The sequence below is a fragment of the Jatropha curcas genome, chromosome 1 (genome assembly GCF_041381405.1).
Source record: "Jatropha curcas cultivar XTBG-Jc1 chromosome 1, XTBG_Jcur_1.0, whole genome shotgun sequence".
NCBI lineage: Eukaryota > Viridiplantae > Streptophyta > Magnoliopsida > Malpighiales > Euphorbiaceae > Jatropha > Jatropha curcas.
In genome coordinates, this window is record NC_143151.1 from 29,738,181 (window position 1) to 29,757,546 (window position 19,366).

The 19,366-nt window shown below is 33.3% G+C and overlaps 2 protein-coding genes across 5 annotated transcripts; one reads left to right on the forward strand and one right to left on the reverse strand.

Moving 5' to 3' along the window:
- The first annotated feature begins 9,399 nt into the window (after positions 1–9,399).
- Positions 9,400–13,251, forward strand: CNGC7 (cyclic nucleotide gated channel 7). 3 transcript variants are annotated; one of them, XM_012212100.4, is made up of 8 exons: positions 9,400–9,574; positions 10,165–10,306; positions 10,406–10,994; positions 11,082–11,297; positions 11,432–11,739; positions 11,863–11,974; positions 12,116–12,352; positions 12,431–13,251. In XM_012212100.4, the coding sequence occupies exons 2-8, from the start codon at positions 10,248–10,250 to the stop codon at positions 13,100–13,102; spliced, it is 2,193 nt and encodes a 730-aa protein (XP_012067490.1). In that variant the 5' UTR covers positions 9,400–9,574; positions 10,165–10,247; the 3' UTR covers positions 13,103–13,251. The 3 variants fall into 3 exon arrangements, with proteins under 3 accessions (XP_012067490.1, XP_037495026.1, XP_089579247.1); XM_037639098.2 differs by lacking the exon at positions 9,400–9,574 and adding an exon at positions 9,818–9,945; XM_089723121.1 differs by lacking the exon at positions 9,400–9,574 and having other exon boundaries at positions 10,167–10,308.
- A 194-nt stretch (positions 13,252–13,445) lies between these two features.
- On the reverse strand, positions 13,446–18,969 carry LPA3 (Low PSII Accumulation 3). Of its 2 annotated transcripts, XM_012212101.4 has the most exons (12): positions 18,587–18,968; positions 17,617–17,647; positions 17,275–17,367; positions 17,133–17,195; positions 16,598–16,709; positions 16,229–16,314; positions 15,321–15,379; positions 15,123–15,225; positions 14,966–15,026; positions 14,350–14,432; positions 14,190–14,270; positions 13,446–13,781 (listed from the first exon to the last, which is right to left on the reverse strand). In XM_012212101.4, the coding sequence occupies exons 1-12, from the start codon at positions 18,961–18,963 to the stop codon at positions 13,722–13,724; spliced, it is 1,209 nt and encodes a 402-aa protein (XP_012067491.3). In that variant the 5' UTR covers positions 18,964–18,968; the 3' UTR covers positions 13,446–13,721. The 2 variants fall into 2 exon arrangements, 1 of the variants encoding a protein (XP_012067491.3); XR_016321361.1 differs by lacking the exon at positions 13,446–13,781 and having other exon boundaries at positions 14,966–15,022; positions 16,236–16,314; positions 18,587–18,969.
- Positions 18,970–19,366: the final 397 nt, after the last annotated feature.

The following is a 19,366-nucleotide window of genomic DNA, read 5'->3' on the forward strand; positions in this document are numbered from 1 at the left end:
CATAAACAAGAAAATATATCACAGAACCGGCAGCCGAATAAATGAAAAGTGAAGCATCTGCTTTGGAATTTTTGAACCCAAATGATAATAAAAACTGCGAAAGAGCTGTATACCAGACCCTAGGTGCTTGCTTCAACCCATATATCGACTTGTGCAGTTTACAAACAAAGGAGGAATGAGTCTTATCAACAAAACCAGGAGGTTGAACCATGTATACCTCTTCAGTAAGCGGTCCATGAAGGAACGCATTATTGACATCTAACTGTTGCAAATTCCAGCCATTGGTCAAAGCGATAGTCAAGACAACACGAATAGTAACCGGTTTGACAACAGGACTGAATGTGTCAGTAAAATCTTGGCCTGGACGTTGTTGAAATCCTTTCGCGACTAGTCTCGCTTTATGTCGAGCAACACTACCATCGGGATTCCGTTTGATACGGAAGACCCACTTGCATCCAACAGCATTCTTACCTGTAGGTAAAGGAACAAGACTCCATGTGCGATTCTGTAACAAAGCATTAAATTCAGCAGATAAAGCAGCTCTCCAATTTTTATCTGTTAGAGCTTGAGTGACACAAGTTGGCTCATCAAACGAAGGTGGTGGATGTTTAACAGAAGAGTGAAGTTGCTTTGGTCGAAAAATGTTGTTCATAGACCGTGTCGTCATAGAATGTACACGAGTTGGTAAAACTGGCTCAGGTGAGGGAGAAGCAGAATTTGTTGGATTTTGGTGTGGAGAGGTTACTTCTGGTGGTGACGTTAATGGAGATGGAGTAGAAGAGCTAGGTGGAAGATTGGATTGCCCATCAGTCAAAGAAGAAGGAGATGATAGTTGTACCTGAGTAGTCGACGGCGAATCCACCAATTCACCAACCTGTTGTAAATATGTAGTGCTGTGGGTAACTGGAACATGATAAAAGGAAGGAGTTTGGGTAATGGAATTTAGCCAAGAAGGCTTAGCAGAGTTAGCAACACGTGGGAGACTTAAATTATGAGAGACATAAGGAAAGATGGACTCTTCAAAATTCACATGTCTAGAAACGTATGTTTTTCCAGTTTTAAAATCAAAGCAAAGATAGGCACTTTGAGTAGAAGAATACCCTAAAAGGATACACGGAAACGACTTTTGTTGTAATTTATGACGCGTATATGGCCGTAGCCAAGGAAAGCAAAGACAACCAAAGACCCGTAGTTTTAAATAATTTGGGGAAGTTTGAAAGAGTTTCTGATAAGGAGAAGACATAGAGAGTACTGGTGTAGGTAGACGATTAATTAAGTAACAAGCTGTTTGAAAGGCATGGGACCAAAATTGAACAGGAAGAGAAGCTGTTTGTAGTAAAGTGAGACCAGTCTCAACTAAGTGCCTATGTTTCCTTTCAGAAATGCCATTATGTTGTGGCGTATGAGGAGGAGTAAGTAAATGTTGTATACCATGGGAGGCAAGAAAGGATTTGAGAGCTAGAAACTCACCACCTCCATCTGTGTAGAGACGAACAATAGATTTTTGAAATTGTTTTTCAACTTGAGCTTTAAATGTTTGAAAAATAGACGAAACATCAGATTTGTGTTTAATTGGAAACAACCATGTATAACGAGTATAATGGTCTACAAAAATAACATAAAAACGAAAACCATCAATTGAATTAATAGGGGCAGGACCCCAGACATCAGAATACACAAGATCTAAAGGTGATTTGGACGACAACGACGATTCCCCAAAAGGTAATCGATGACTTTTATTACAAGAGCAAGACTCACAAAATGAATTACTAGAAGAGATAATAAAGGAATTATTTTTTGATAAATGAGACAAAACTTTGGTAGACGGGTGACCAAGACGATGATGCCAGTTGACCACAACACTAGCAGCAGCTGTAGGTGTGGTGAACAGTGAACGAGCCGCCATTGGCCACTCATACACGCCATCTTTATTCTTCCCTTGAATGAGAGGCACCCCCGTGTTGAGATCTTTCACCTTAAAAAGAAAAGGAAAAAATTCAATGGAAACATTATTGGAAATACAAAATTGGGCAACAGAGATGAGATTTTTTTTCATGGTAGGAACACATAAAACATCAGATAATTTGAAGGAGAGAGAAGAATGATTAAGATTTGTTTGTCCTGTGTGTGTTATATTCAAACCTGAGCCATTACCAATAAGTATTTCGTCAGGGCCTGTGTATTCGGAATGAACAGACAAGTTACCAAGATCACTTGTGACATGATGGGAAGCTGCAGAATCAAGAAGCCAGGGGGAGGAGCTAGGATTCGAGGTCATTGTGGCATTAGCAGTTGGATTTGGAGTTGATCGTTTTTTTATCTTGAAGCAGTCTTTGGCCGAATGACCAAACCGATCACAGTATTGACATTGAATTTGCAATTCTCCATTGTTGCGTGGTTGAGAAGAACGAGAGGATTGTCCTCTATATAGATTGAAGCTGTTGCCATTGTTTTGAAAGGATTTTCGGGTCTGGTAGTTGCGTCTTGTAGCATTGGCTTGAATGGAAATTTCAGGGGAATTTTCTTTTTTAAGAACATGTTCAAAGTCCAGGAGTTTTTCATGTAGTTCTTCAAAAACAATGGGTGTTTCTCGTGCTCGAATGGCAGTGGTTAGTTCTCGAAATTCGGATCCAACACCATTTAGAATGTGAATGGTGAGATCATCATCAGATAAAGGCTTATCAATGAGAGCAAGCTCATCAGCAGTGGATTTAAGAGATTGAAGGTAATCAAAAACAGATTTGGTGCCACGAGGCTGTGAGAGTCTTTCTTTGAGATGCATGACTCGAGAACGGGACTTATTCGCAAAGCGTAAGGCTAGCTTATTCCAAGCCTCAGCTGATGTTTTTGACGAAGAAATAAGAGTAACCAGTGATTCAGAAACAGAAGCGAAAATAGCATGAAGAAGAAGATTATCTTGACGAAACCAAAGAGCATAAGCAGGATTGACGGAAACGGTTTCGCCATTGGTGAGGATGGAGGGTGGACATGGCAACGTGCCATCAATGTAGCCAGTGAGGTCAAGACCAATTAAAAGGGCATAAAATTGAGCACGCCATGAGGGATAGTTAAGGGTGGTTAATTTAAGTGGAAGCTGAGTGGCAGCATTGATGGTAATCAGAGTATTTTCGGAATTAACAGGAATTGTTGTAGAAGCAACTTGAGGAGTTGTAGCCATTGTAGGATCTAAAGAAAAAAAACTCGTTTGAGTATTTTGGGCTCTGATACCATAAAAGGATCAGATTGCTTGTGTAAATGTTTTTGTTGTATTATTCAAGGAAGCAAGATACATATTTATAGAGTTTACAGATTACATTTGAAATATAGAAAATCTCCAAATCATATCTAAACTATTTACAGTTAAACAAAATCAAATATCAGAAACTAACTAGTTTGACTTGGTACAAGAGAGTTATCCTCAATATCTATGACCGAATAATATATCCGGATTTAAATCTCCTCCTCAATACTGAACAAAAAAAATTAAGTTATGTGTTGGAAAAAAGAAGAGAGATGAATGTTAATAATGGCAAAATATGTCAAATTTATTTTTAAATGATTTTGTTTGAGGCAATAGGCATGCATATTCATTAAAATGAAGCTGCAACTCTTGCAATTATTGATAGTTACGGAGTGAACTAAAAATTGTAACTAAAATAAAATTTTTCTAATTGAGTGTTTTAGACATTCAATCGAGTATTTTTCTAATGAGTATTTCAAATTAAAAAAATTAATCAACAATAAATAAGACAAATTAAAAATATTGATTATATCACTTGAAATGAAATTGATTGTAACAAAACTTGGTAGAAATAGGTGGAATGGACCACTGCCCCATTGTCTTGGAAGTGAATTTAGAGCCAAGGACAATTGGCAGAGCGGATCTATTTAATTTATCTTAATATAGTTTTAAATTAATTTAATGATTCAATAAATTCATATTTATATTTTTCTTTTCAATGTTTTATTAAAGAAAATCGTATTTATATGAGAATGAGTTTATGATGACAGTGATAGGAAAGAATCCATTTGGACTTCTTCCCTCCAGCAATTGGTTTGACCACGAAAGAGGTTTTAAATTAATATATTTGTTTTGACTTCGAATTTATTTTAAATATTTCAATAATCCTATCAAATTCCTTAACGTAATGATTATTTTTATCCGATTTATAATTTATGAATCAGTTGGTGATTGAATTTTACTTTTCATCCTATTCATTAGTATTAAGTTTTAAATTCAGATTTATATATGGACATGAGAGACACAAAATCGATATAAAAACTCCATAATAATATTATTTTATACTCCAAAAATTAATGAAAAACTGAAAAGTTTATGCGTTAGAGAAAACTTAGTTGATAAACTGGAAACCTTGAACTCAACTCAATATATCAATTTCATTGAAATTGATTTTCTTTTAAATACTTTTGTAAATATATAACTAAAAATAAAGTGGAATTGTTATATTTCGAAGGTTTGATAGCTAAAACACATCCAATTTGATTTTATTCGAATTTTTAATAAATATATTTAAGGGAAGACCTACTGGTTTGAATGCAGATGATTGATTTTATTAAAGTTTTCTGGCTAATAATAATAAATTATGAGAAGGCATTTCTGTGATGTCTGCTTTAATGGGTATTATATAAGATGCATGATTAATTAATCCGTCTGAGGATTTTGAATTTGGCTGCACATGGGATAGAGACAGAAAGGTTTGACTTGATTGTATACAATTATTTAACATAAAATGTATATACTTTATTCAATTTAATTAGTGCTTCTGCATTATAATTTATAATTATATGTAAATACGGTGTAATCACTAATCAGCCTCTTTATTTTATTATATGGAGTATTTTGTAAATTTGATTAAAATGTAAATTAGCATTTTTCTCCCTTTATTTTATTTAAATAGTTACTTAAATATCTTTAATTTAATTTCAATTTTCAACAACTTAATTAAAAAGATAGCAAATTTTACCTACGGGTTGCGGCTTAGTTGGCAACGTAGGCTGAGTATGTGGAAAAAGCTCTCAGGTTCGATCCTACTAAATATAACGCAGTGAGAAGATCTCTCGAATTTGATCCCTACTAAACACACTTGCAAAGAGAGTTAAAGAATCTTAACTGTAAGTAAATCCCAAATCGAATTAGTGGAATCTAAATATTGGTTGTTTAATAAAAAATAAATAAAAAAAAAAGAGAGAGAGAGAGATAGCAAATGCTTAGATTTCAATTATGACTACCATTCAGCAACCCTTTTACTGTAACTTCAACTCATCATTAAAAATCTATCATATTGTTTTTTTTTTTTTTTTTTTTTTTTTTTTTAGTTAGTGGGAAAAGATGGGTTCAAATTAATTATTTGTTTCAAATCGAGTATATATTTATCAATTGGACCAAGTTTATGAGTACAAAATTAATTATTTATTTAATTTAAGTCTACAATCAAAATCTAACGCTAGAATACTAAAATTTTCCTTGTTATCAATTAATATATATATAGTAATAAACATGGAGTAGAAGAATAAACTACTGACGTCCAAAAATCTCCACCCAATCAAAAATGCCAAGTAAAAGCCACTTATCAACAGACACATATATGTTTTGAATTATATCTTCCATCCAAATTCAAAGTCCCAACACAATTAGGTTGTCTTCGTTTATAGGTACCTTTTAGCTATTTAACAGATTAAAACGTTAAACGCTATTTTTATAATATTTGTTATTATACTGTTTGAATTAATTTTTAGAAGTAAGACAACGTTTTATAAAAAGTCAATTTATATAACGTTTAATTTTTAGTGTTTTTTGAAAAGATATTTAAAACAGCTAATAACTACCAAAACAACTAATTTTAACGATCAAGCTCTTAATCTAAGTCTAATTATGCTTTGCCTGCACCCAACTTATATACGTTGCATTTGTTAGGTGATGAAATGTCTCCTTCACTTCCTAATTCCTATCCTTGTCTTTCTGTTTCCCATATGAATTGCCCTAAATTAGTTCAATATTCTTCCCGACCGGTTGGTGAAGAGGCTTCAATGCTTGCACTATTTCAACTTCCACAATCGCTTCACTTCTAGGGGAAAAAATTTTATAAAAAAAATGAAAAAATTCACCAAGAATTTAATATGAAATGTGCAAGACAATCAATACCATACTAGAATAATTACAAGATTATAGACTTGATATAATTGAAATTTCGAATTACTTTATAGGTATAATGAAATTAATTTATCTTTAATATAATTTTCATTAATATTAAGGAAAGCAGATGGTTTTTGTTAATAAACAAAAGAAATAAACTTTTCCCTCCTAATTTTTTTTTAATGTAAACCATCAGTATTCGAACTCAATTATCAGAGATCGTATAATCTGGCTCGGGGTTTAATCACAGTTAAGACTCTTCACCACTCCCTTCAGGTGTATTTAGTGGAGATCGAATTCAAAAGCTCTTCCCATATGTCTAGCCTGAGATTGGTTAAACATCTTCATCCCGTTACTTGTACCCATTTCGCTCTCTGCGTAGCCCCTTCAGAACTTTGATACACGGAATGTGATCTGGGACACGATGGGAGTTTGCGTGCCTCGGTAGGAAAGAGATCACCGGAGTATAGCACAAGATCGCAAAAAGCATGGGAGTTGGAATGCAATGCTTGATTTGAGATCTTCTACCTTAATTAACCTTAGTACATGGAACACTATCTGAATCTCTAGCATAGAAAGAAATTCAGCATGAGACTCTTACACATACTAAAAGAAGGGCAACGGCTATGGGTATAGACCCGAAAGACTCAACCATAACCCGTAGGTACTCCCTCCAGAAATTTTAATAAAAGAAAAAGTAAACTTGTCTATTAGTCTAGTGTTAAAGTGAGACTAATTAAAAATAGGGACCAAAATCAATTGGTATGGCATGGATAAACCCTAATACTAAAAATAATAAATAAAAGAAAAAAATATTTATATTATTTATATATACATTTAGCCCCCAATACAAAATATGTGATTGTGCATGATCACATTCACCATTAATTTTGTAAGTTTAAGCTTTTCATCTTTATATATTTAATAATGTGACAAGTCATATAAAAGAACCCATACCATGTTTGGAGCAAAACCATCTTTCTCAATGCTCTTTTCGGTTTAAGGAATTTAGACAAATAATGGGTTGTGGCATTATGTACATATTACCAGTATTCTTTGTCCTTACATCTAGGACCATAATTCCACTTTCATTCTTTTATTACCCATGTACCTAGGTAGGTAGGTAGGTATGTTTTTGTTATTTTGTTAATTTTTCTCATGTTTATTTATATATTTATTTTATTTTTTAGCATGTTTGGTAAGAATAAAGGTAGAAAGTTGTAATAATAATCTTTATGTAACAAACTTAGATTAGTTATTCAACTCTAAGAACATTTTAGCCTCTTAAACTTAACATTAGTGCTTTTAAAACCTTTTAATTTCTTCATTTTTTTTTTTTATCAAATGCATACAACTAAGTGAAAATTTTCATCTTGTATACCTATTTTATACATCATTTGGCTTCAAGTAATATATATTTCAAAAATAATAATATTATAGTTTGTATGTTTTTGAAAATAAAAAATTCATTTTATATAATTCATAATTAATGATAATATAAAATATTTATGAACATAACTTAAAACCCATATCTATTTTACTATATTTTGAAATAGAAGACATACTTCCTATTAAAAATAGAATTTGCCATCTCTAATGTCAAACCTTCATTATTGCTTTACATGGGTAACTATATTTTCTTGTTTGGCTTGTTATGCTGCTTTTCTGATAATTGATTATTATTAATTATTTCAAAAGGAGAAAGATTTTAGGTTATGGGTGCAATATTTCTATTGTGATAATAGAGTCTTTTGCTAGCTTTTTGTGTGTAGTGAGGAAAAGAAGATGGAAGGTAAGTGGACTGTGGGGTCTATCTACCAACAAGAAGTTGAGATTTCATATTGAAGCATTGGATACTCTTTTTCTTTTTCTTTTTTTATTTATTTTGGTTCCTTAAATCCTTATTGATGCCTTTGTATTTTTCCTTGTTTGAAACTTCTGGCTTTATTATGCATTTGTATTTTTATGCATGTGCTTTGATAATTTTATAGGGCCCTTCAATCATAAAAAAAGGACCAATGATTGTGGTAACCCTAAAGAAAAAAAAAAATAATCCAAGGATAATAAAACTATGATCTATAACTAAAGATTTTTAAAATTTAAAAATTGATTGAATTTTTTAAATAAACTTATCGAAATTGGTGTCCTAATATAATTAATAAATGTTGCATTATTTAAAGTGAACAATCTATTGATTAATGTAATTAGTAGAACTTTTTTTTTTTTTTGGCAGATAATATATGATATAAAAGTATTATTATTATAATAATATAATTAAAAATAAAATTTATAAATTCAACATAATTTTGAATTATTATAAAGTCCATTAAAGGACAAATCAAAATGGGTATGTATTATAATTTTATTTCTCGCTCAAAATAGTTAAAATTTTCCCAACTTAATGAATTGACAAAATCCAAATTGAACTGATTCGATTCATAGTGAGCACACTAAGATACAGTCTAGTGGTAAATGTATATATAATTTAATAATAATTTTATATTAAAATAATTAAAAAAAAAAACACTAAGTCAGGAGAATATAAACAAAGAAAATTCATAAATTTGTTGCTTTAAGAGAATATAAACAATATCATTACTCATTTATAAAATTGGAATCTAACAAAAGTTGAAGCTTTAAGAGCCATTTCAACTTTTGGGATTTTTTTTTAAACAATTTGTCTCTATGAGGTCTCCTTTTTTGCATTGGAAAGAAAAAGACTAGAAAGGTTGTAAGCATCATATAATTTTTTTTTCTTTGATGACTAAGCCATTTTAGCTCACTTTTAATCTCTTAAATTAAAAATAAAATAAATCAAAATATAATAGAGAAACCGTTTTCTCTGTTAATTTTGTTAATCATTAAAAAAAGAAACTAAAAAATTTTATTATTTGAAATAATATTAATTATTGAAAAAAAAACTGAAGAAATGTTATAACTCAAGTAATTTTTAAATTAAAAAATAAATTTGTAAAATAACATAAAATCACTTCCCTTGTCAACACCACACCTTAAACATTATTTATTTTGCCACCTTAGCATTTTTATATTTTGATACAGTGACATGTAAGTGAATTTACTTCTGTTTTTATATAGATTTGTATAGATAAATATACGATACGAAATTTAAAAAATTATTATTTAAGAACCAATGAAATTCAATTAGAATAAAAAATGCAAAAATAATGGCAATTATTAATAACAAAAAAATATATGTGTGTGTATGTGACCGTTATAACGGTTTAGCTTTCTCACCTTCCGCCAACAGGACCTCTTTGTCTCTCTTTTCTCTCATTCTCTTTCTCTTCTCGCCTCTCTTGCAGAGAAGAGAAATTACAAAATAATTATCTTTCTCCTCTTCAGAATCAGATAGTTTTCCTCAATTCCAGCTCTGGGATTGAAACTAAAATATTTATCATTGTAAGTTAATTATTAATTTGGCTTAAGTTAATTCCCATTTGATGAAATATGGCTGACTTTCAATATCTTTTATGGATTTTCAATCAATTATTTGATTTCAATAATTTTTTGTTTTTCTCTATGATGGATAATTCTTCTCAATTCTTATCTTCTATACATCTATTTTTTCTTATCAATGTAACTGTACATACATACATTCATATACATATATATATATGTACACATAACTGCATTGGATCACCTTTTTTAAATTTCCGTGTAATACAAATGTGGCTGGAATTTTATTTCTTGGAAAAAGAAAGAAATAGAGGAATGGGCTACATGTGTTTGCTTATATAAGATCAGAATGCCATAATTGTGAAATACTGAGGGTAATGTAATAAGTTTGAATTGTTTATGAGAGTTTATATAATTCTAATGGTAATTGTAATATTTCTGGGATTATTAATTTCATGGGTAATGGTAATTGTAATGGATAGTGTTTGGTGATTGTGTTAATTAAAATTATGTGATCATTATTTTGATTTAATGGTAATAAGATAAAATGTTAGAATTTTACATGGACAATGATTTCTCTTTTGGTTGTGCAGAAGTTTGTGTTAATTAACATTATACCAGATGCTGCTTGGGAAATTTTTTCCCATGAAGTTTTCTATGTAACTTGTTCTGCAAAATGTTTGATTGTGGTTACAAGTCACAATACATTGGTGGCGAGAAAGAGAAATTTGTAAGGTGTACAGTTTAATTTTCTCTAATATGTACTTAATTATGGAGCTGTTTGATTTTAAAAGTATAATTACACCTCATTCTGGCTTGTTCTTGAATCTGCAGATTGGACGATTTGGACTCTACATTATCTTTGAATACTAAAACAAGTAGCAAAATGAAGAAAGTCATGTTTAATTTAAATGGAATTTTTCCTAAAGGAAAAGTAAGGAAGAATTCATCAAAATCTTTGAAAATTGGAATGAAAAAGGGATCAGAAGGACTCATAACACTTGGTCGAACGCTACGAACTGAAGTATCTCGAGCAGTATTTCCTGAGGATCTTAAAGTATCAGAGAAAAAGATTTTTGATCCTCAGGATAAATCTCTGCTGTTATGGAATAGGCTTTTTGTCATTTCCTGCATTCTTGCAGTATCTGTTGATCCTTTGTTTTTCTATTTGCCTGTGTTTAATTATAAAATGGTGTGTCTTGGTATGGATACAAATTTAGCAGCAACAATAACAGCTGCACGGACTATACTTGATGCTTTCTTTCTGCTTCGAATGGCTCTCCAATTCCGGACAGCCTATGTTGCACCATCATCACGAGTGTTCGGACGAGGTGAACTTGTTATAGATCCTGCACAGATCGCTGCCCGATATTTAGGTCGTTACTTCATTGTCGATTTTCTTTCCGTTCTACCTTTACCACAGGTTTGGCTGATTTCTGCCAGTTATTTTCTGGGTTTGCTTAATTTAATCAAATGCAATTTAAGTACGAACATGTATATGCTTGTGCAGGTGGTGGTGTGGAAATATCTTACTAATAAGAAAAAAGGTTCAGAGGTGTTGGCTACTAAACAAGCATTGTTAGTACTTGTCTTTATGCAATACATCCCGAGATTCGTCCGGTTTGTTCCTTTAACTTCAGACCTGAAAAAGACTGCGGGTGCTTTCGCCGAAAGTGCTTGGGCTGGTGCTGCATACTATTTGCTGTGGTACATGCTTGCTAGTCATGTAAGTATATATGCTGAGTAAACAAGCCTTTCAAGCTTGAATGATCGAACAGGAACATTGCTCGGTCCCGGGATAGAAGTTTGATTAACATAGCAATGCTTAGTAATCTTTCTAAACGTATTCTAATTTTACAGATTGCTGGGGCTTTCTGGTACTTACTGGCAGTTGAACGCAAAGACGCCTGCTGGCAGAACGCTTGCCTTCTAAGCGGGAAATGTGATATAAGTTTCCTGTACTGTGGCAATAAAGTCTTGCCAGGTTTCCACGAATGGCGGAGGGTCAGCGAAAAGGTTCTTAGTAGCAACTGCAGTGTTGATGAAGATGGTAACTCGATATTTAATTATGGAATCTATACACAGGCTATGCAATCAGATATTGTTGGATCCAGGGTATTCATGTCTAAATTCTTTTACTGCTTATGGTGGGGCTTGCAAAACTTGAGGTATCTGTCTATATATATGAATCCTTTTTTGTAGTATCATCATCAGAATTTGACTTGACTAAAACTTGATCTGTTAAAGTTTCATCTAGTATAGAAGCTTAAAAGATTTTTCATTGTCTACAGTACACTTGGTCAGGGTCTTGCAACCAGCACTTACCCTTATGAGGTTCTATTTTCCATTGCCATAGCTATTTCAGGACTTATTCTCTTTGCACTTCTGATTGGAAATATGCAGGTCAGTTAAATGGCAAGTTGGATTTTTATTTCATTTTAGTTTCTTATTTTAAGGAAGAAAAATTAAGTTAGAAAACAGATGCAGTGGAGGCATTAAGAATGAATACTGATAAGGCAATTTGATGTGTCTTGGTTGCAACAGACCTACCTTCAGTCTATAACAATTCGTCTAGAGGAAATGAGGATTAAAAGGCGTGATTCGGAGCAATGGATGCACCATCGCTTACTTCCACAGGATCTTAGGGAGCGAGTTAGACGCTATGATCAATACAAATGGTTAGAAACTCGGGGAGTGGACGAAGAGAGTATAGTGCAGAGTCTACCAAAAGATCTCAGGAGAGATATAAAGAGGCATCTTTGTTTGAATTTGGTCAGAAGGGTAAGTATCAAGTTTTGTTATTCTGGGGAATCATTTTCTTTCCGTAATTGTCATTTTTGAGATATTGTGATTATGCAGGTGCCTCTGTTTGCCAATATGGATGAAAGGTTGTTAGATGCTATCTGTGAACGATTAAAGCCAAGTTTATACACCGAGCATACTTACATAGTCCGCGAAGGGGATCCTGTCGATGAGATGCTGTTCATAATTCGGGGCCGGCTAGAAAGTGTAACTACAGATGGAGGAAGGAGTGGATTTTTCAACAGAGGGTACTTGAAAGAAGGAGACTTTTGTGGTGAAGAGCTTTTAACTTGGGCATTAGACCCTAAAGCTGGGGCTAGCTTACCATCATCTACTAGGACAGTTAGAGCCTTAACCGAGGTAGAAGCATTTGCTTTAGAAGCTGAAGAGCTGAAGTTCGTTGCAAGTCAGTTTAGGCGTCTTCATAGCAGGCAGGTGCAGCATACTTTCCGTTTCTACTCACAGCAATGGAGGACTTGGGCTGCTCGCTTAATCCAAGCTTCTTGGAGACGGTATGCCAGGAGGAAAGCTGCAGAGCTTCGTATGCTAGAAGAAGCAGAATACGAAGATGAATATCGATCTGATAGTTTTTCCAGGCTAGGCGCAACAATCCTTGCGTCTCGATTTGCAGCCAATGCTCTTCGTGCACATAGGCTTCGCAGCAGCAATACTGATACTGGCTTGCTGCAACTGCAGAAGCCCAGAGAACCCGACTTTAGTGCAGAGTAAGTAGAGTGTATTATTATGAATGAAACTAACTAGATGATTTTGCTTGCATACTAAAGCTGTATATGCACTATATGTTGTCACGTGTAAAAAATTGTATATTCTCAATTTCTATTTAACCCATTGGATATCATAAAAGGTGACAAAGAATATATGCCTGTGTGATAATGTAGAGAATGTTTAATTTGCAAAGATTAATGAATTTCAAGCACAAACCACTGATTGTCACTCCTGAGCTTTGTTCATCAGAAAAGTCTGAGGCGTTCAAATTAAGTGAAGGATTAAGAAAATACATAAAATTAAGCACGTGCACAGACAAAGTAGAGTGACTCATGTCAGGTTTAAATTGACGCAAAATTTGCCTTTATTGTGGCTTCTGCAGCAGTGTAAAACTATACTTCCTCTACATCTTTATGTCATGTATGAAATACAAAATAGTTCAAAACGGATCATTAAAAAAAAAAAATGACACTTTGTTGCAATCTATTTCTATGTTGGGAAACACAAGAAAAATGAAAGAACAAATACATTTACAGTTCTTCATGCTTCGTTTTTTCTAAAACTTCACCATTTCTCTTTTACTAAGTTCCACTGGGGCGTCTCCGGTTGCTTCTGATGATGCTCAACTACGCCAATCAGAAAATGCTTCCAATTCAACATCTTCTTCCCACCAAGTTGCAGACTGCAATATCAACCATGCAATTGATATAATGGAGTTTCGAAGTCTCTTGTTCATTATATATGTGTATACACGAACAGATGCACATAAGTGTATTTATTATATACATATACATGCTCATGGACAACAGAAAGGATAAGGCTTTTAACTTGTGACCCTAGACTGGATCATACGTAAAAGAATAGTTTAGTTTTCAAATGCATCATTTGCATGTCTATTTTAACCATCACATGCATTTTGAAATTCTCAGAAAAAAACGGAAATGATAACATGTATATGGGTCTGTGGCACAATAGAAACCAGATGTTTGATGAAGGCAAGAGAAGAAAAGGAAGGATAGAAAATCACTTGTAGATGTACATAACATAAAAATATAATCTAAGAAGAAACTAATCAGATAGCCAGGATTACCTTGTAGCCCCTGCGAAGAAATTCTAGCGAACTTCCTTGTTCCTCCTGCAGTCCAAGGACCCTCAATAATTCTTCTTTGGTCTGGAAAATACAAAGAACATCCAGTTAATTGTAGTCAGAAGGAAGTGAATAGAACTTGTTGGGTAAAACAAACTTATACCTCGCCAAGTGTGAAGCGTGTTGCACTTTCTGCAACACAAGCATAAGAACCATCTGCTTGTTTAAGCATCACCTGCCAAGGACCTGTACATTTTATAAGTTGGATTAGAGGCATGGAATAAGATTTCAAATCATTGTTGTAAAAAGTTCACAGTACACAATATGTTTGCACTTTCAAATAGTTAGCAAAAACGAAAGAAAAATGGATTTCATGCACAAGTGTGAAACATATGCAACATAGATGCTTCTAAAGCAACAATTTATGTGCCTGCCATTCATCCAGGTAAGTATTCATCAACTTATTGCACATGTCTAAACATTATGGATATTCATTTAACTGAACAAAAGTGCACACAAAGCAGTTTTTCCAACAGTGATCCAACGCCTTATTCTAATTAACGTCAGAGGTCAGCGCCTGGTATATTGATTTAGTTACAGTTGTAGCAGCACTCTAACATTCTCTCAGTTATATTCAACCATGTATAAAACTGTATGTTATCACTCAATTAATGCCTACAAGCAAATTCCAAACCCAGAAGATAGAAATAACAGTTTATTCAATTAAACTAGCTGATAGAACTTTAAAAAAAAAAAAAAAAAAACAAAGAATTTCATACCAGGGTATTGGCGAAACAATGCTCCGCTGTAATTGACAATATAAGGTGCTACTGCTACTGTCTTACAATATTAAGAGCAAATGTAACATTGTTAAAGTCCTCCATTTAAAAAGCAATTGACACAGAGGAGATAAAAAATCAAGGATAAAAGAGAAACCTTAGAGTATTCTCTGATTCGAATATAAAATACTGGAATGAACTGAGATAGAAATCGATAATGCAAGTCTTTGGTAGGAAATCCCAGAAGACCCAAGTCAGCACTGAAATGGGAAGCAGACTTTATTTGACCTTGAAGACTAACATCATAGATAATAAATTAGGCATGACACAAACTTAATCCAGGCAAAAATTATACCGCAATGTGTCAAGTTCAAGATTGAACAGAAGGGTTGGGGTTGACATGGTAAAATTTTCCTGCACATTCCAATGAGTCAAATTAGGTGAAATATCAATTTTGTAACTTGTGGATTGTGAACTATGTATAAGAAAGAAACCTAGTATAATAACAAACAGACAACTCTGAAAGAGCAAAAAACAAAAGTTGAAAATGTACTGCAATCAAATTGGATAACACTCAGAGATCCTTCTAAAAGCTCCAGAAGAATAAACCCACAAAGAAGCCAAAAACAACACCTTGTTCTCGAACCTCTAGCACATAATGGCACAATGGCCACATCCAGGCAAACATGGAGTCATGAACAATATGATCCCCAGAAATAAATTTCCAAGCATTCATACTACATTAGTTTTTCTGTGAATTCATCAATTCAGATATGGATATGGACCAAGTTTCAGGAGATACTGTGGAAAAAGAGTTTTTTACAGGTTTAGTTATTCTCTAAAGCAATCAATGAAGATAAAGATAGTACTCAGTTAAAGCAAGAGTAAGATTAGTGTTTCAAAAAAGAAATTAAAGAATCAAACGAGTAGTTTCTGGAACTTTGAGTTTGAGAATGTATAAGTAGAAAACAAGATATAGCGTATGCATGCAAGTTCACAAACATCTCTTATAATATCAATTCATAAGATTAAATTTCATCACCTTCAGTACATTACATCCACAAGCTCAAACACCACTCCAAACTCACTGAACTCATATTCCATCATATGAAACCAAAATTGAACTGCTTATCAAGCAATTAACTCAAAAGAAATGCAGGTGTATTGAAAAATTCAGACAAAATATCAAAGAAGATTAAACTGGGCCTGAAATCAAATCGATAGATGTGAAATTTGTTAAAAATCTTTCAACAGAAACCTTACCACATACTTCTCTATAACAGAAAGTTCCTTTGTGCTACAATTAATAAATACATAAAGGGATGGTGGCTCATTGGACTGCCAGCGGCCTGCATATGGAACAAATGATAAACAAAATGTTTAAGAGCAAAGCTTTCCTTTTCTTCATTTTTTTCCAGGAAGTTAGAGAGAAAAATGAATAAAATAAAACAAAAACAACTACATTAAAATTGGGAACGCCAGCACATCTCAAAGTCAGCACATGTCAATGCCTCAATGCAGATAGTTCAAGCTATGGTTTAGACAAAGTAAGAAAAAAAATGTATTTAATATTGATAACTAAATGAATATATAAGATTGAAACAAGACATAGAAGCAGACATATAGAACTACCTTCATTATTGTCTTCAAAATCAAAATCTAAGGTGTTCCTTATAGACTTGAAAAATGTGGTGACAGGACCACTGGGGACATCATCAAGTGATCCTATGGTTATTCCATCAATCTGAAAGCATAAACAAAAAGGTAAAGTTTATGTAAGAGTCAATATAAATTACCTTTTCGTTTCTCTCTCTCTCTCTCTCTCTCTCTCTCTCTCTCTCTCTCCTTCAATTTTAACTTTGCCATAAAGGTTTCAAAATCTTAACCAAGAAAATTCAGATTTTGACCAAAGGAAAAAGTTTAGAATATTTTAAGTTCCCATGAAGTATGAACTTCAAAATTAAAAAATAGTAGTACTAAACCCATGAACAGAGAAATCCACATGAAAATGACAAACATTGGCTTAAGAAGTGTTATCTTGAGAAGCTAAATACTCCAAACAGTAAAAGCCCTTTGCCACTTAATAGAACATCCATCAAGCCAACGCCAGTCCCCAGTCCATAGTGGTTCAGATTAAATAAAAAATGACCTTGGGTTAGCATGTTACCGAGTCCAGAGCTGCTTTGAAAAGCTGAGAAGCCCTGCGCTTTTCTGGCTTGTCAGGAAAGACCTGAAATGGAATGGACCATGTAAACTACTTTAATTGTGGAACAAGTAAACATAATAGACATATGAAAGTCATATCTTACAATGCAAGCTCTGGTTTCCCTTTTCTCTTGAAGTTTCCTGATAATAGCCAAGGCAAGTTGAATGTTGGCATCAATAAACTCATCTGAAGATCCCTTCACATGGTCAGAATTTGAAATTATAAATCTATTCATTCTTCTTTTTTTTTTTTTCCTTTGCTATGAGACCCAACAAACCAGATTCAGATACAAAGACAAACAAAACCATAGTAAAAATATTTGATAGGGAAATAACATAAAGTATAATTAAACAACCCATGAGATTTTTCAAAACCATGTGCACATTCCCATTCACGAAAACAACTGCTGAAACCACAATCTGAACTTGAGAACAAAAGGAAATACCTTGTAAGAAGAAATATTGCTGGGCAAGGGCCTGAAACGCAAACCAAAGGGGGAAAAGTATAAAGAATAAGTATGGGTAACAAGGAAACTACAATCTATAAAAATGAAGGAAAAAAAAAAAAAAACTAAAAAGCAATGCAGCACATTTGCGATTTCTAAGATACTTAGCCAGTCCACTCCCCCTCCTTCACCAGAGGTACACATAGACTGATTCTGATTATATATGCACTTACAGTTAATATTCTCCAACCTAATTCCACTTATATATTTAATAACTTGTGAATCATACATGAATATCGGAAATCACTCTAAACTACCATGTTTTTTCTTAAATTGGAATTTCAAACTACGCAATAACTTTGGTTTTGTATGATTCTTTTATCCCCTGCAACCTTCCCAAGATTCTTGTTCGACTGTGCCATAACGAGAAGCATTTCTTTCTTCTTCTTTTACTGATATCAGCTACTATTTTCTTGATGTCCAATTATAAACAGACCAAAAATTCCAAACCTTCCAAACCCGTAAACAATAAGTAGATATACCAAAAGATTAAATAATGAAAAAAAAAGAACTTGAAAGGACCAAGGTAACATAAAAAAATACGAAGCAAAAGGTAAAGAAAGTTCTTGTTATTTTATAAACAACTAAAAACACTGAGTTCTTTCCTCACTTTGTCACTTAAGCATCATTAGAAACCAAATTCTGTTCCTATGATACATCGATTTTAATTTATTCCCAAAGCCAAAAAAATTGCAACATTAAGTGACAAAAACACCTTTCAGCAATGCCATTCTTGTAGACTCAAAATAAAACACGGGTATTACTATTAACAAAATTAAAAGCTAAGATACAGAATGGGCATTCTAAAAAAAAGTAAAAGAGGGAAATAATCAGTTCATCGAATCAAAAAAAAAAAAAAAAAAGAAAAAGAAAAAGAAAAGAAAAGAAAAGCAAAGGAAATGAAAGTTACGGGAAATCAATTTCCAAGCGTGTTTTGCCGTCTTGAAGAGCATATGCGAGAGAATCAGCAGCATCAGTTAGAAGAACTTCATACGACTTGGGCTTGTAAACAGCGACTCCTCTTTTGGGGTCGAAGCTGGATGTCGTTTGGGACTGGGTGGGTTGCTGTTGCTGGTTGTTGGTGTTGGCACATTGGATTTTAGTGGTCCGTAGACGCTTAGGGAGAGAAGGGGAGATAGAAAAGCGAGGGAAGGAGAGACGAGAAAAATAAGAGCGAGGGAAGGAAAGAGAGGGAAGAGAAGAGGAGGCCATGAAAGGCATGGCCATTGCAGTTTGGTTGGTTAGAGACGGTTTGCGTTGCAGTGTAGGATCAGACGAGCCAAACATAACCTTATCCATGGACTATTATAAACAAAACAATAATAAAATAAAAAAGTGGGGAAATTTTATTGTATATTTCCTTCGTTTCATAATAATTAATCTGTTCTAAAATACTTATCATATATTTGTGATTGCAATAAGTAATATATTTTTTTGCATGTTTACTGTAATATTTCGATCCGGTAAAGCGATCTTAAAGAGGACGGATAGAGTAAAACTCCTAATTAGCTTCTAGGATAGTAATCTTGGGCAATGAAATGTGGGACAAAAAATAAATCGGATCATAAATCGATAATTATCAGAGGAAGATGGAATGACTTTGAGAGCTGAAAAAACTCCAAAATTAAGTGTGCTCGTTTAACAGAAATCTTATGATAAATTACCTCTTGGGAAGTTCTTCATTTAACTT

Bases quoted from the DNA above. Each gene is read 5' to 3' on its own strand.
- CNGC7 (XM_012212100.4), top strand. From the start codon at position 10,248: ATGTTTGATTGTGGTTACAAGTCACAATACATTGGTGGCGAGAAAGAG. The intron at 10,307-10,405 runs GTGTACAGTTTA...TTGAATCTGCAG, and splicing joins GAGAAAGAGAAATTTGTAAG to ATTGGACGATTTGGACTCTA. The intron at 11,975-12,115 runs GTCAGTTAAATG...TGGTTGCAACAG, and splicing joins TTCTGATTGGAAATATGCAG to ACCTACCTTCAGTCTATAAC.
- LPA3 (XM_012212101.4), bottom strand. From the start codon at position 18,963: ATGTTTGGCTCGTCTGATCCTACACTGCAACGCAAACCGTCTCTAACC. The intron at 17,648-18,586 runs GTAACTTTCATT...TTTGCGTTTCAG, and splicing joins CGCTTGGAAATTGATTTCCC to GCCCTTGCCCAGCAATATTT. The intron at 14,271-14,349 runs GTATAAGTTTGT...TGTATTTTCCAG, and splicing joins CACGCTTCACACTTGGCGAG to ACCAAAGAAGAATTATTGAG.